This window comes from Chaetomium globosum, genomic scaffold, assembly GCF_000143365.1.
Source record: "Chaetomium globosum CBS 148.51 scaffold_3 genomic scaffold, whole genome shotgun sequence".
Lineage (NCBI taxonomy): Eukaryota > Fungi > Ascomycota > Sordariomycetes > Sordariales > Chaetomiaceae > Chaetomium > Chaetomium globosum.
In genome coordinates, this window is record NT_165978.1 from 3,914,150 (window position 1) to 3,930,613 (window position 16,464).

General features: G+C 57.2%; 4 protein-coding genes across 4 annotated transcripts; 3 read left to right on the forward strand and 1 right to left on the reverse strand.

Moving 5' to 3' along the window:
- Positions 1 to 215: 215 nt before the first annotated feature.
- Positions 216 to 1,611, forward strand: CHGG_06559 (uncharacterized protein; the record flags this gene model as incomplete). The annotated part of the gene is made up of 6 exons (XM_001222653.1): positions 216 to 253; positions 318 to 393; positions 611 to 1,015; positions 1,066 to 1,097; positions 1,247 to 1,257; positions 1,511 to 1,611. The coding sequence occupies 6 exons, from the start codon at positions 216 to 218 to the stop codon at positions 1,609 to 1,611; spliced, it is 663 nt and encodes a 220-aa protein (XP_001222654.1).
- Positions 1,612 to 3,871: 2,260 nt separating this feature from the next.
- On the reverse strand, positions 3,872 to 7,313 carry CHGG_06560 (uncharacterized protein; the record flags this gene model as incomplete). Its single annotated transcript, XM_001222654.1, has 7 exons — positions 3,872 to 3,952; positions 4,025 to 4,138; positions 4,605 to 4,730; positions 4,830 to 5,489; positions 5,589 to 6,007; positions 6,212 to 6,448; positions 6,602 to 7,313. The coding sequence occupies 7 exons, from the start codon at positions 7,311 to 7,313 to the stop codon at positions 3,872 to 3,874; spliced, it is 2,349 nt and encodes a 782-aa protein (XP_001222655.1).
- Positions 7,314 to 9,205: 1,892 nt separating this feature from the next.
- CHGG_06561 (uncharacterized protein) lies at positions 9,206 to 11,325 on the forward strand (the record flags this gene model as incomplete). The annotated part of the gene is made up of 5 exons (XM_001222655.1): positions 9,206 to 9,374; positions 9,531 to 9,558; positions 9,630 to 9,812; positions 9,916 to 10,061; positions 10,130 to 11,325. The coding sequence occupies 5 exons, from the start codon at positions 9,206 to 9,208 to the stop codon at positions 11,323 to 11,325; spliced, it is 1,722 nt and encodes a 573-aa protein (XP_001222656.1).
- A 1,287-nt stretch (positions 11,326 to 12,612) lies between these two features.
- CHGG_06562 (uncharacterized protein) lies at positions 12,613 to 15,399 on the forward strand (the record flags this gene model as incomplete). The annotated part of the gene is made up of 1 exon (XM_001222656.1): positions 12,613 to 15,399. One exon carries the CDS (start codon positions 12,613 to 12,615, stop codon positions 15,397 to 15,399), a length of 2,787 nt encoding a protein of 928 aa, XP_001222657.1.
- Positions 15,400 to 16,464: the final 1,065 nt, after the last annotated feature.

Here is a 16,464-nt window from a genome sequence, read left to right on the forward strand (position 1 = left end):
GACATAGGTACCTTCGATCCAACCAAGCTTCAACATCCCGCAACCCAGGTTCAACGCCAACACCAACACCAAAACCAAACCCGAAACCAAAATCAACAACAACACATTTTGGAAATATTCCCCTGAGACTTATTATTCGTGTTTTCGACGCTGCAAGAACCATCACCCCAATCGAATTTAGCTCCAAAAACTACCACGTCAACCACGGGTTCACGATGGCGAATGGACTTGCGGGCAAGGCCCAAGAGGTCGCGTGTGTTGCCCCATCGCGATACCGAGGAATCTTCTATCCATTAGCTGACGCGTTTCTGTTTCAGAAAGGAGGACTACGACAAGGCTCGAGTTCTTCTCAACCATGCCGCGAAGAGCGGGTCCTACTTGTATCCCATCAAGGTAGGCCTAACACACACGCACACACACATACACACACACACACCAACACAAGTGCTACCGCGCAACCGAAACGGGGGATGACTGATCGTTGCAGGGGATCTTCTACTTCGTCACCCACCCCGAGTTGTGGAAACCTTTGCGTTCAAAGTTGCTCCCCTACCTGACCCTCTACTCGAGCGTGCTGGGATCCATGTTCTTTTTCACCTATATCCCGCAGCTTGCTGTCATGGCCTTCGTCAACGGGCCGCTTGCCGTTCTCACAACCGCTCTTCTAATCCTGAATGAGAGCTCAACCATCACTGGCATCATCTCCAAGAACTACCTGTTGCAGGAGGCTATTATGGATACCTTTGATGGCACTTTGATGGCTAGGAACAACTCCAAGGTGGTCGCCGAAGGAAGAGAGCTGAAAGCGCGAGGTGATTCTATCCAGAGGCTCGGGAAGGCCCTCAAGAAGCCCTTCGCGCGTTTCAGTGTCAACGAATTGATCCGATATGTGATGTATCTGCCGCTGAATTTCATCCCTGGTACGGCTTCCAGTGCACCCGACCTTGCGTATCCACGAAGAACGCTAACTTTGATGACGCAGTCGTGGGTACCATCGCATTCATCTTTCTGCGAGGTGAGAATCCGGATGGCGCGTGGCAGGAACGTGTGACTGATACTCAACAGGGCGATCTCGTGGCAACTCCGTTCATGACCGGGTGAGTCGAGTCTGTGTGTATCACTCGGCAGAAGCTTACTCGTTGTTCTAGTACTTTCAGCTGAAGGGGTGGCCAAAATCCAGGAAGTCAAAATGGGTCGAGGAACATAAGGGGCCTTATACTGCGTGAGTGGTCTCCATTTTCCCAAGTTATACTGGTTGTACGTGAGGATGGCAATAACTGGTGGGCAAGCCCGGTTCACCAATACTTCATGTCCCATGTACTCCTTTGGGCCATGTCCAACCCTCATTGCAACGCATGTGCTGACTGAACTCGGCCACCTAGATTTGGCACAGTTGCCACCCTCCTCGAAATGATCCCTGTTGCCTCGGTCGTGTTCTCCTTCACCAACACAGGCAAGCTCCAGTTCCATAATGGCTACAGTCCGTTTACCCGCTAACCACCGATAACAGTCGGCGCTGCCCTCTGGGCGGCTGATATCGAGGCTAAGGAAAACGAGATAGCCGGTAGCACGGCACCGGATCTGCGGGAGGCGGCGAAGAGAGCCGAGTGAGAGGTTACCTGCGCATATTGCCAGGATCATCGTCATGCGGGATCGCATGCTCGGCCGGGGGTATCTCTGCATGATCTCAGTCTGATACAAACGCGCATACGGACAGCATCGGCGGTGACGGCAGATAAACGAGGATGCACAACAGGTTGACAGCAGAGTATGTCGTGCCCCCGCTGCAGCTCGAAAAAAGGCCCCAAAGCGGAGGGCATTGCGTATCAAGTTTCCCTGAGCTACCTAGGTAGGACGAAACTTCTTGTTCAGCAATGACCCGGGGTTGAGCGCAGTGGCAAGTCTTCGAAATTGATAGGCAACTTGATGCTTCTTTTTACTTTCTCATCTCAAACTGAATCGCCAGCCTGGAGTATCCCAAGGCGCCTCTCGTACCTGTTTCTCTCATCGACACACAGTGTCTCGGCCGGCCGAGGGAGAATCTATGCATGTGTTATTCGGAAGCGCGTTGGATATCTGAATAAACCTAGACCTTGTTGTAAGTTCAGCCTCGTTTCAGCTTTGCCTCTGTACATATATAATTAAGACGAGACAGGCGTAGGACATCTGAGTAGGCCCGGATCTAACTAAACTCATCCCCCCTTTCCCCTTTCCCCCCCCTCCCCCACTGCCCCAGGTCCTTTTTTGCACCACCAACCGCCTCCATCTTGAAGTCCCCCTCACATTTTTCCTTCTGTAGCATACATCGGAGGTCACAGAGGGGGTGCACAAAGCCTGACACCTATCTTCGTCGATTAGTTGAAACTCTGTAACCTTAGTTTTCAGTGTCGAGGCTCACAACTGACTGATCGGACCGAGGCTCCGACTGAGAAAATTCCTTCTCGTCCTTTCTCTTGGTCGACGACATCTCACACCCCCCGGTGTTACCTGGACAGTCCAACGGAATGACCGAAACTGCCCACTTTGGCTGATATCTCGCGTTTTACACCCAAAGACCGCGAACGATGTGCGACACACCAATGCAGGAACAGATAATTTGGCCACCGGCTACCCGCATAACGCCCGTATCTTAGTCGGCCCAGGTGACGTGTAACTTGCACGGAACTTGGCCCGGTGGCAACAGAAATCAGCAGTTGTTGCTCATTAGCTCGCTGGCCTTTGCGCCTTGGTCCTCGATCAAAAGCTTGGTTCTCAGTCGTGTATAACAGAAACTGCCCCTCGAGGTGACCTTGCCCCGAGTGAGTTGTCACATCAACTGCGCGGCCTAACCGCGGTCGGCGGGTTGCAAACCTAGCGGGGGGTTTTGTGCCCTAGGCAGGCTGGAAGAGCCATGTAGGAGAGTTAATACTGACAACTAACAGAGCACAATGCTGAAAAGCAACCGGGGCGAAACTTTGATACAAGTTTGTTTAAGACAGAAGCGGGATTTCCGGCTCCTTAGCAAGGTTTAGGGCCCCTATAATCTATCCGAATTTTACTCGACGAGACCGTCTTGCTACCCAGCCAGAGGAAACCTCGGCGGTTGCGAGGTCTCATGTGCCTCAACCACTTCTTGTGCTTCCCAGATCAGAGTTTATAACACATTATTCGAAGTTCCTCAAACACAGGTGGCCACACAATCGGTCGTTTGTGGGTCATCAGGTGTCATTTTGTCGCGCCAGTTCAATGCTCGGATCGACATGTCACCTCTCCGAGTCTCGCGGGTCAAAGGCGGCTGTGGGAATTGTTTGGACTGCAGTAAAGGTATTTCTGCTCAGCGGTGCACGTTATACATCAGGAGATACTAACGAAGTCACATCTCTCGTCGACATCGTGTGACTAAGGAGATTTCCCCTTCCTCCCTGGGAAGCAACCACAGTCAATTTACGTTGTGCTTGGGCGACATCCCTCTAGTCATCCCCCACCGATGCGGCACAAGGAGATTATGCCCCGGGGGAGTCCTAGAAGGAGGCTGCTCCATTTATATCACCCACCCGCCTCCTCGCTGGTCTGGTATGTGAACTTCTGCTCGTTTCCCAGCACCCGCGGAATCAGATGGCTTTGCCCCCTTGCCATATGAATTCATGAACAATTGGGGCAACATCACTCACTCATTTTCTCTCCGCAACACTTATTATTATTGCCTCTTGTTGGATGAACGGGGTCATAACCCTCTCGTTTCTCCCGCCTTTTACAAGGGGCAGCTACCCAGTACATTTTGGCTTTTGTTCGTACTTTGACTTTGCTCTTCCAAAATGAGGCCTTCTAGCCTTTTTGGTGGCATCACGTCGGCCATAACCTTGTTGGGCTGCATACAAGGAAACCTGGCGTATCATGGTGGTCTCTGGTCCAGTTTCCGGCAAACCATCGGCAAGGCTTCCTCTCCAAAGTCGGGAGACAGTAGCCGCATGCACTATCAGAGTATCGAGCCGAGAGAGGAACAAGACGACGATCCACCATATGGGTTTCAGCCCCCGCCACTTACACAGACATCCTCCTCGTCCTCTTCGTCCTCTTCCTCTTCATCCTCGTCATCTTCGTCCACTTCGTCTTTGTCCTCCGCTTTAGAATCATCAACTTCGACCTGGGGTGGTGAGTCCTATCAAACTCCCTAGAAAATGTTCGCTAACCTAGCCAGGATATGGACCCCCTCCAAGTCTTGTCTCGTCAACCGCGTCCCAGGAAACTTCATCTTCGCAAACACCAGCTGGTTCGAGCACTTCATCAAGCGAGGGCTACGGGGCCGGCACAACGGAGAGTGGCGGCTATTCATTATCGTCAACTCCCTCTGGAAGTAGCACCGGCACTGGGTCTCAAACAGGGTCTGCATCGTCAAGTGCTGGCACGTCTTCTGCCTCGACCCTAACAAGCGGAGGTTCTCAAACCACACCGACGACCGAAGTCGACACAACCGGCAACACCTCTCCCACGGCTACCGGGTCAGTTTCGGGGAGCACAACCGCCGGGGTCACACCACCTTTGTCCACAACGTCAGGGGTGCTCAGCAGTACGACAGGTACCGGTGCAGATTCGTCGGTAGCTCACTCGTCTAATGAAACACCAACGGGTGTTGGGTCGACCTCGGCCGCAACATCGGGTTCTTCGTCTCCAATTGCGGGCACCACATCTGCCACACTGGCCACAAGCTCCAGCTTCTTCATCCCCCCGAATTCCACCACCAAGCACCCCGTCTGGGAGACATCGAGCGTTGATGCTGTCATTGGCATCCCAACAACGAGTTACATTGTCAGCGGCACCGTGACCGTTAGCACAACTACTTTTAACATCACCAGGACTGTCCACCTGACCACCACCTTGTTGGTCACTCCAACAATCCCTGTGAACACTATTCCCGATTCTGTTACCGGTAGTCCTTCGACAACCTCGGCACAGGGAGGAGCAGGCCCGGGAACCAGCGCCGGCACGTCTCTTTCGACACCGCTCCCGGCCAGTAACACCACAGCCACGGGATCTGGCTCCGGAACAGTTCCTGGAACTATCGGGTCAACTTCAGGCGCCGAATTTGAGTCGGGGACCAGCGCCCCGCCTGGCACGGGTTCTCTGACAGGGACTTCGGCAGCTTCTTCGGCCTCCTTCCCGTTGACCAATGCAACTGCGTCTATCACAGGTACCGGCACAAGCGGCGGTTCTGCATCCGGCACAGCGTCCGTGACCGCCCCCCCTTTCTCGGTCGGCAACTCAACCGGAGGCTTGTCATGGCCCTCGGGTACCGCACCGGGGACCGGAGTTACATCCCCCACCGGGGTTTCGTCGTCTCTCAGTACGACCTCGACTGTCCCATTTCCAGTCTCCAATTCCACATCGGGAGTGGGCGGTGCACTCACATCATCTTCTTGGGGCACAGGCCCATCGGGCGGTTTCTCCAGGTCGACAGGCATTGGGGGTCCCCCTGGCAGCAGCATCGCAAGCGTACCGTTCCCGCTGAGCAACTCTTCGACGATTCAGGTTGGCCCGACCGGAACAAGCCCAGTATCGGGATCTGTGAGCGGCACCGGTGCCCCAACGTCGGGCACTCAGATTTCGGGAACCGGGTCGATCTCTGCGCCATTCCCGCTGTCCAACTCGACAAGACTGCCCTGGCCAACAGGAACAGCTCCATCGGGCCAAGGGCCGCCTGGAGGCTCGCGAACGTCGATACAAACGCCACCATTCCCTATCAGCAACTCTTCCCTTGCTGGGGGGCCGACTGCCGGCCCGACTGGCAGTGCTAGTTCAGTCACCGGCGGTCCAGGATCTTCTAGCGGGTCGCTTCCATCCTCTGGCACAGGTATCTGGCCTCCCGGTGCTTCTTCAGCCTCTGCTCCCTTCCCCTTGTCGAATTCGAGCACCTGGGCCTCTCGTACAAGCGGTGGCGCTACAGCGCCAACGAGTCTTGCTACGGGTTCCGGCTCTGCGCCGTTCCCGTTCCCGAACGCGACGAGTATCTCGTCCATTGCCGGATCTGGGACTGGGGTTCCAACGGTACCAGCTGCCTCTCACAGCTCCTCCGCTCCATACCCACTCACGAACCAGACTGTTACCGGTGGGCCTACGGCGCCGTCCTCGGGGATAGGCTCTTCTGGACCTCAAAGCTCGGGGGTACGGGGTACCGGCAGTGTTCCTGCTATCCTGACAAGCAGTGCACCCTTCCCACAGCCAAATTCTAGCATACCTTTGCCAACTGGTAGTGGTGGAAGCGGAACTGGTGGCTTTACCTCGCCATTCAATACGGGTACGGGATCCCCAGGCCCATCGTCGGCTTTGTCGAGTCCTGCACCTTTCCCGCTCCCCAACTCAACTGTGGTAAGCGTGGGCCCAACCGGAACCAGACCGGTCGAGGTATCCCTTTCCACCTCGGGGACCACTTCGGTTGTCACAACACCGGGGTCCATCGGAAGTACTCCTGGATCTGGGACCGCGTCACCAAAGCCATCCAAAGGGACTCTATCGGCTTCGCCCGCGTTCCCGACAGGGAATTCTACATTCTCAGGAGGCCCTACTGGTCAGCCTTCTGGAACCGCAGGTCGGTCAACCAGCTCCGTGGAGGCCATCACCGGGACACCCTCGGCGTCTACCACGATAGCCAGCAACTCCAACGGCCCTCCCGTTTCAGGCAGCCTAACCAGTTCAATGGTTTCCTCGCAATCGACAGGCCCGTCGGTGTCTTCGCCGAGCAGCGGAGCGAGTGGAACGGCCTCGGCAAGCAGAACAGCCTCGACAAGTTGCACTTCGGGCGAAACCATCTCGTCGCCCGCATCCCAGTCCCAGACCAGCACAGCAAGCGCGCCCCTAGATACCACTTGCACAGATGAGACCACACAATCCAACCAGATTACCGAGTCAACATCCTGCAGTGAGACCGTGTCCGCGCCGGCGGCAACGTCAACAAGCTGCGAAGAGACGGTGTCAGCTCCAATGAGCGAGTCGTCAACCTCATGTGAAGAGACCATTCCAGTCCCTGCAACCGAAACGACGCCCGCTAGCAGCAGCTCGTCTGCCGCGACGTTCTTCTCATCGACCTGCAGCGAGACGACGCTGCGCACGGTGACGGTGCCCTCCTCACAGGCCGGCGCATCGCTGAACAACACGTCCAGCACAGTGGCGGTTGATAGTAGCAGCCTGAGCGGTATGACAGCCCCCGATACCCCTTCCATCTCACCCCCTTTGCACACGACCCAGTGCTGACTGACATTGACCCTCCAGAAACTGCCCCAGGAACCAGCAGCAGCAGCAGCAGCAGCAGCAGCAGCATCACCCCTCAATCCAGCGCACATCATCCACCACCACCACCACCGCCCTCCCCAACATCCGCCTCAGCAACCCAGTCCATCGGCTCGACAGCGTCAGAGGCCCAGTCACAGCCGCAACAAAGCACCACTGACACGGCCAGCCCGTCCAGCAGTGTTGCCGAGCCCACCCAATCTTCGGCGCCGGCTCCCCCTAGCGGACTGAACAACCCGCTCAACTCGGGCGAGGGCACGCTGGACCACCACCACGGGCCGGGATCGCCGTAGTTGGGGGTCCGGGGAGGGATAGATTAGGGTATGGGAGGGTTGGGAGGTTGTGGTTGGGGTAGTGAGGTGAGAGGGTGGTTGTGTTATGGGTTGTTGCTGTGAAGGAATAGGGGGGTTTCGTCGTTGATGTCGTTGCTGTTGCGTTTGCGTGGTTAAGGGGCCGGGTGAGCCTCTGGAAGGTTATTTGTCTACCCAACTCAACTGTATTCGGTCGTTATTTTTTCAAGTTGTCTACCTATCTTGCAATTTGTTTGGGCTCAACATACAGGGCAGATGCATCCGCTGGCTGCCTTTGTCTCTCCTTTCTTTTCGTTGTCTCCTTTGCCTTTTGTCTTTTCTCTGTTTCCCAGATTAGCTCGAGAATAGGCAATTGCTGTGCAGGGGTATTTCACTACCCCGGGATGGCTAATTCAGAGTTCCGTCATGTTTAGACTTTGATTCGTTCAGTTCCTTGTCTGCCACGGAGAGAGACAACTCCGTGAGCGAGGTTGATGAACCCGAGTTACATTCAGGGGTTTATAAACATGCGCTATAACCCTAACCCTCAATACCGAACCCAGAGCCGAACCAGCCTCGGGCCTCCGGGTTCCCGTTGCAGTGCTGCAAGAGATTGGCTCGAGATTGGGCAGCTCGCATTCCAAGTCTGGTCAGTCGGTCAGTTCAATCGGCCAGTCGGCCAGTCGGTCAGTCCGACATCCGTGAGGTTACAGTATACTTGTACTTGATGAACGAGTGTCTTGTCGCGGCTTTTATCGCTCATCGACGGCAAGAGCTGTGGTGTTTGTGGTTGGTTAATTGGGCCCACACTGACAAACCGGCGATTGAGTGGGCGGCAGGCTCGACAGGCATGCCGAGTGGCTCGAAAGTGGTCATTGCTTGAGCACGTCATCGGAGCTAAGAAACCTTGAACAGGGCCCGTCTCAGGTTTTCGCCCTTTTTCCAGCCGTTGAGGATGAGTCGAGTAAAATACCCCTCCATGTTACAGGCTGGCCCCTCTCCGATGGATCGCCGGTTCAGGACAGAGGTAAAGGGCACCCGTCCGTGGTTACATGTGCCTGCCGCGTGAAAAGGGGCTCGGAAGGATACTCGGGAGATGTGATGATGTAGTTGCGTGCCATGTGCCTTGCATTCGCTTTCTGTTTTGGGCCCATGTATTCATTCGTACAATACTCAGAACCAAACATCAACCTGCACTACCGCCAGCATGGGGCATGGGCATGGGCATGGATGGGATCACGGGGAATTCCACATGCCCGTGGTCCGTGGATTACGAATCGCCACAGGGGAATGCGACAAATATTCCCATTATTTGTAAGGAGTACAGACACCCACAATTAAAGGTGAACGCCGCTACCGGGGGTTTCGCTGCCGGCCAAGTCGCAGTGTCGGTCCGCTCACTTGCCCATCACCTTGTTTGTAAACGGAGCCTTGGGGTCCCCGCGGAGACGGAAACGCGGCAAATCTGCAACATATATATATATACATATCTGGCCTTGACCGATAACTTTCTCTGTCATAAATCCAGAGTGCACACCTTGGTCTTCTTTTCTCCGCTCCATATTCTTTGCGACAGTTCGTGGAATTGCCGCTTTTCGTCTCGTCTAATCCCCGGCTCCGGTACCCCTCGATCAGCAACCGACCAATCCACCAAGATGGCCAACTCTCCTCACGGCGGTGTCCTCAAGGACTTGCTCGCCCGGGACTCGCCTCGCCATGCCGAGCTTTCTACCGAGGCCGAGACCCTCCCGGCGCTGCTCCTCAGTGAGCGCCAGCTTTGCGATCTCGAGTTGCTACTAAACGGCGGTTTCTCGCCATTGGAAGGTTCGTCCAAAAAAAAATGAAACCCCGCGGTTGCGGCGCACAGCGCCTCGTGGACGGGGATGGTGGGGTTCAAATCAACCCCGCCATCGCCCTTCTTAACAGTCTCAATTCATGTGCGCGAGAGACGTCTCAGCTAACCGACGGCCTCAAATGCAGGTTTCATGACCGAGCAGGACTACAATGGGTATGTTCAACCGAAAAATCGAGCAATTGGCCTCCGCAATGGTGTTGAAACTGACATGCGCCCTTCCCCAGAGTCGTCAAGGAGAACCGCCTCGCCAGTGGCGCGCTCTTTAGCATGCCCATCACCCTGGACGTAGACCAGGCGACCATCGACGAGCTTTCCCTCAAGGCCGGCGCCAGGATAACGCTGCGCGATTTCCGCGACGACCGCAACCTTGCCATCCTCACCGTCGAGGACGTTTACAAGCCCGACAAGTAAGCTCCGTCGCCGTTTTCCAAGAATTGCCAAGGGTCGCGTCATTGCGTGGCAGAATGGCAAGGTTGGGGGTGACACAAAGGACTGACACGCGCAAAATAGGGCATTGGAAGCCAAGGAGGTCTTTGGAGGTGACGAGGAACACCCAGCCGTCCAGTATCTTTACAAGACCGCCAAGGACTTTTACGTGGGCGGCAAGCTCGAGGCTGTCAACAGGCTGCAGCACTATGACTTTGTCGAGCTGCGATGTGAGTGCGCCCCAATCTTGGCGTGAGTGGGCTTGGGGAGAGAGAGGAGACTGACTGGCCGCTGTTAGACACCCCCTCCGAGCTTCGTGCTCACTTTGACAAGCTCGGTTGGGCCAAGGTGGTCGCTTTCCAGACCAGGAACCCGATGCACCGCGCCCACAGAGAGCTGACGGTCCGCGCTGCTCGATCCCACCACGCCAATGTCCTCATCCACCCCGTCGTCGGTCTGACGAAGCCCGGCGACATCGATCACTTCACCCGCGTCCGCGTGTACAAGGCCCTCCTCCCCAGATATCCGAACGGCATGGCCGTTCTCGGCCTGCTACCCCTCGCCATGCGCATGGGTGGCCCTCGCGAGGCCATTTGGCACGCCATCATCCGTAAGAACCACGGTGCCACGCACTTCATCGTCGGCCGTGACCACGCCGGCCCCGGCAAGAACAGCAAGGGAGTCGATTTCTACGGGCCGTACGATGCCCAGTATGCCGTCGAGAAGTACCGCGACGAGCTCGGTATCGAAGTGGTTCCCTTCCAGATGATGACGTACCTCCCCGACAGCGACGAGTACGCGCCCGTCGACCAGATCCCCCAGGGCGTCCGGACGCTCAACATCTCCGGCACAGAGCTGCGTGCGCGGCTGAGGAGCGGCCGTGAGATCCCCGAGTGGTTCTCGTATCCCGAGGTCGTCAAGGTGCTCAGGGAGTCGCACCCGCCGCGGTCGCAGCAGGGTTTCACCATCTTCCTGACGGGCTACCAGAACAGCGGAAAGGACCAGATCGCGAGAGCGCTCCAGGTCACCTTGAACCAGCAGGGCGGCCGTTCCGTGTCCCTGTTCCTGGGCGAGACGGTCCGCCACGAGCTGTCCTCCGAGCTCGGCTTCAGCCGCGAGGATCGCGATAAGAACATTGCCCGCATCGGCTTTGTGGCCTCGGAGCTGACGAGGTCCGGCGCTGCCGTCATCGCCGCGCCGATCGCCCCCTTCGAGCAGGCCAGGCAGTCTGCCCGCGAGCTGGTGGAGAAGTACGGTGACTTCTACCTCATCCACGTCGCGACCTCGCTCGAGTACTGCGAAAAGACGGACAAGCGGGGCATCTACAAGAAGGCCCGCGCAGGCGAGATCAAGGGCTTTACCGGCGTCGACGACCCGTACGAGGCGCCTGCCAAGCCTAACCTTGTGGTCGACGCAGAGACGCAGTCTGTGCGGTCCATCGTGCACCAGATCATTCTGCTACTCGAGAGCCAGGGTCTCCTAGACAGATTCTAGAGTGATTGACCGGTTTATGTCGAGTCAACACCAGGGTACCCGACCCGCGGCAAGCGGGGAAGTGCGATCGCCGTCGAGGCCTCCCTCCACTCTGGAGGTTGAGGCCCCTCTTCGATTCGTGAAGCGAGAGGATAGCGGAGGATGACGTTATGACTGTTTTCGGAACCGATAGAGCCGGCGAGCGGCAGAGTTGCTGCAAACTTAAGGGCGCACCCATAGATAGCTACCTAGCATGCGAGAAGAAATTCAAAACCAGGTTTCAACTAAACTGCGGGTTTTTTCAGACGCCATCTTTGCAAGCGAAGCCGACACGAAGACTCCTGCGTCCTGCGTCCCGTGTCCTGCGTTGTGCTCGTGGTTTCTATTCTCGGTTGGCGGCTGTAACGCGCAAGGCTATTGGGCGCCTCTCCCGCATCCTGCGGCCAGCCAGCGCGTAGAGACGTGGAGGTCGCATTTGGGGATTGCGGGCAAAGGTGAGGAGTCGGGTCGGTCCATGTACCCACCCAATTGAGCTTTAACCCCTCGTCGCTGCTTCAAAGTTCCCGACGAAAACTGATGAACACAGGTTCGTCCGGAGGTAACAAGGCGATATTAACTGCTGTTGTACTGTGATACTGTGATACCGCGGGCATCTCTTTGTGCTTCCGCCGAGAAACGTCTCATGCGGCGGTAACGGTTGAGGGACGTCAATCATCGAGCTGTTTCTGTTCGGGACCAAAACTTGTTGAAGCAGCAGCAAAGCGGTCGGTATTCGTAAAACAGCCGAACACATCAGACAGTGAATATTTTGGTAGCATTGCAACGTAGGCACTGTGCTGTTCATTTTCCTCCTAAAAAAAGGCGGTCAAGCCACCAAGAGAGGCCGGGGTGCACAGTTCTCACACTGTACTAAACGCCAGGCCGAATCACCCTGGGCACCCAATGATGGCCATCACCGCCCAATACTAGGTAGGGCAGAGACTTGGGAGGAACCGATGGATTTTGGGCACGACCCAGTCAGTTCAAGCTTCCGACAGTTTGCTATTCCGCCGTCTCCCATAAACGAGTCAGCTCTTCCGCATCGGGGAATACCGTCGCGGCGACTTGGAAGGTCAAGAGGTGATACAGGGCCCTGGTTGGTCCCCATTCCGCAGCAGCATTAACGACGTAACGAACCCGACCAACATCGGCCAACATCTCCCTCCCGGCCTGCGCCGCAACCCAGGATTCTGGTTGCAGTTACGTCCGGTAATCGCAGCCGCAATTCCCCGTCTTTAAGGCGGGCGCCACGCCCTGACATGGTCCATTATGCCGTCCTCTAAAGATCGCGATGTCGATATTGTCGACGATCGCCCGCGCGACAAGCCACACCGATCCAAATCCGAGCGCAAAGACAGAGATCGAGATCGAGATCGAGATCGAGACCGAGACCGAGATAAGGAGAGGGATAGAGACCGGAAAAGAGACAAGGATAGAGACAGAGACAGAGACAGAGATAGAGACCGCGATAGCGACCGGGATAGGGATTCACTCTTGTCGTCCTCCCACCGCTACCAGCACCTTTCCCAACGCTCCTCGAGATCCTCCAAGCTGAGGCCGACCGACAGCGAGTCGCACTCTCGATCCCACCGACGACACAGAACGAAGGACATGGACAAGGATGAGCTGGAGGGCAATTCAGCGGCCTCGCGGTCCATGGTGGATTTGGTGCCAGAGCTAGCTCGGGGTATGGGGAGCGAACGGGGGAGCCTTCCGTACCCATCGTTCAGCAAGGCACACAGCAAAGAGGCTCTCCATAGCAAGGAAGATGTCTCTTCGCCTGGTGCCCGGCGGTCGGATCCGCTCACGCCAGATACCACTGATCTTGGCGGCAGCGAGATGCGCCGCTCCAAGTCGGTCGACTCGCCTCCCGCTCCCCGAAAGACCTCAACAGCACACCAGGACACCCGCCAGAATGACCGGCCGCCATCACCACCAGAGACGGACTTGTCAGGCCAAAGGAAGAGACCCGAGACGCCAGGGTCGGCGAAAGAAGCAGACGCTCCGGATACAAGGCCCTCATCGAGGGGCTCCTGGGTGTCGAGGTCTACGTCCAAACATGAACCCAAATCCAGAGTCTCAAAAGTGTCGAGCCAGGCGACCTTTGTCATGCGGCCGGCCCCTTCGGTCAGGGTTCCCCGCCCCGAGGAACCTACAGCGCCAACTTCGGAGGTAACGGACGCGTCCACCGTCGAGCCAGGTTCTACTTCAACAGCCCTTCCGCGACGGAGCGGTTCCATCGTTCGGACAGCACCCACCGAGATGGCAGACTACTCGCCCGAATCAGCGATAGACGTCTCACCCAGGACGCCAACACACACACCACCTCAGTTCCCGCCGCCACCTATCATGCCGGAGGAGAAGCACCACTATTCAACATCCGACGTTCCCACACCTTCGGCAACTCCATTTATGCCAGGGCCCCCTCCCCCCCCGCCGCCTCCGCCTCCTCCTCCCGCGCTCAATCTCCAAGAGGTGCCACGAGTGGATTACCTTATGGCAAATGGTGGCTTGCCGCAACCAGTTCCTAGGACGTTCCTCTCCGTTTTACCGCGGCAAAACGGTACAAGGCCGTCTAACCCACCACTCCAAGGCGCAGATACACTCTTTGCGCCGTTCGTGAACCTCCTCAACCAGTACCAGACGGTACTTTCGGGCCACGGTTCTATTGCTGTGGCCACCGGACATCGGACGGTCGCCCGGCGCTTGCTGGACCGGTTAGAGAATGTCTTTTCTCGCGATCTCTCGCCGGATGGCTGCCCCTGCCTTATGTGTGAGCGGTCGGGGCTTCCTCACAGGGGACTCGGATGGGGAGAAGTGCTCGAGCGGGTCAGCGGGAGAGTAGAATTACCACCCTGGCCGCCGTTTGACTTCTCCCTGCTAAGCACCAAGGCGGTTGAGGATCTGGCCGATGTCCCGCCCCGGCCGTCATCACCAGTCAAGATGGATCCTGATATTGCCGAGGAATTTAGAGAGCATTACCTCCGCCAGACGAAACGGGTCCGGGCAGCAGTCGACAGGTGGATGACAGGCTGCGAGAAGACAGCCGCTCCGCCACCGCAGGACGTCGACGACGAGACGCTAGCCTTCGCCATCCTCACCAACCTCGAGCAGGAAGACCGACCCTATTTCAACGCTCTCCTCGCAGGCGCGCGGGAGGTGCAATCTGCCGTGCGCGCCCCAACCCCCGTCCGCCGGCCCCGCAACGACTTCATCGTCAAGTCAGGCCTATCCCTCCAACGATTATACCGCCTCCACCAGGCACCCCGCGATGCCGAAACGGCCGTATTCCTCGTCAAATACACCGCCGTCCACGACCTCCTCTACACCATCTCCGACATCAGCGCCTCCGAGTGGGAGATCCTCACCTCAGGCCGCTTCGACGGCTTCCTTTGGTCGGGCGCGGAAGACGACGGCATCAACGTGGGCGAGAGCGTCTCGCGCATGGCCACCCCGGCCAGCGGCATATTCCCACCCCCTTCCCGCATGATGAGCCCCGCCGGCCGACCCATGTCACGCACCACGACCCCCTTCGGGTCCTTCTCACGCGGGCCCACCCCCGCCTCCTTCATCAGTGGCGTCTCGGCCGCCTCGTCCAGCTACCCCTCGGGGCGCGGCGCCGCCGTCACGCACGACGAGGAGATCGAGGTCGCCACGCTCGCCGAGCTCGAGCGCGAGATCTTCAGCGGCATGGAGGCGCTCGAGGACGCCTTCGAGAAGCTGCACGACCGCGCCATGGCCGTGCGCGACGGCCTGCGCCGCCGCGGCGCCGCCCTCCAGATGAGCCTGCAGCAGCGCCGCGGCGGCGCCATCGGACCCGGGGGACGCGGCATCGACGTCCTGCCGCTGTCGGGCTCCTCGGGCATCTATGATCGCCCGGCCTGGGCGGATGAGGAGAGCGTGGATGGCGCGGATAGCGAGTGGGGCGGGGATGATATCAGTGAGCTCGCGCCGGATGACTCGGCCAGTCAGGTTAGTAGCAACCGGCTGAGGAGGCCGAAGCGGAGGAGGGAGAGGGCCACGCCGGCGCCGATTGAGGAGGAGGATGAGCAGTGAGTTGGGGATTGAGGGGGTTTGCTGGGATGGATGGATGGATGGATGGGCGAGAACGGTGGGGTGGGATGGAATGGATGGGATGGGACGGGACAGTGATATCATCATGACTTATGGCTAAGAAACGGAATGAACACTGTGTAGCGCGATTTTTGCAATACTGGTTTTCCTTTTTATCGGTATACCTAGGTATTCTTGTTGACATGGCAAGGCGAGGCGTTCGCGGTAGTTGCTTTTCTGGAGGTCCTCTTGGCTTTTTTACTATGGACTGGTCTCTGCTTAGGCACCAAGTACAAGTATAGAGGGACTTCACCCATGGCATAATGAGCACAAGTTGATTCGGGATAACTGGTTAACTAACTATGAAACGGTAAGACGGTTGACGTGAGTGAATAATGTCTCTGAACATGGAGTGTGATTCAGGGGCAGCTGGGCTGCCTTGCTCGAGAGTGCAGAGCTCGGTTCAAGTAACTTCCACAGCTTTCCGGTAGCTTCGGAACATTTGATGAGGCTCTTAAGGGTGATCAACATTAGCCCTGTCAACATCGAACGGGTGATTTCCTGGGCGGACCGCCCCGTGGCAGGGGGTCAACGCGCCAATCAAAGCCGGACCCCCTCCCTTTTCGTCACTCCAGCGGTTGACAGAGAGGGATACTGGATATAAATCCGAGCTACGTAGCAAACGTAACGGGCGAACTTCGACAGGACATGAGGTCTGACTTATAGCTTGCACAACCAAGACCCGGCTGGCGCTAGCAAAACTATAAATCTATTACGAGTCGACCGTGACTCAGACTGGTCTCGGTCATGAGCGCCATTTCGCGTAGCCGATGATCTATTGACCATGGGGTCAAAAACACGAGCCACTGGGGGCTGGCCCGGGGAAAATGATCAGGTGGAGTGCTTCGCCTCGTCATAGGAGATCTCAGCTCAGGACTGCTTGAACGGCCAAACTGGAAGTTGTCTCCTTCTTTTCGAAGTCAGTGGCTTTGAAGCGAGAAACCGATAGAGTGCTGGAGAATTGACCCTGTAAACACTCGGAGCGGGAGTGCTCGTCATCAACTGACC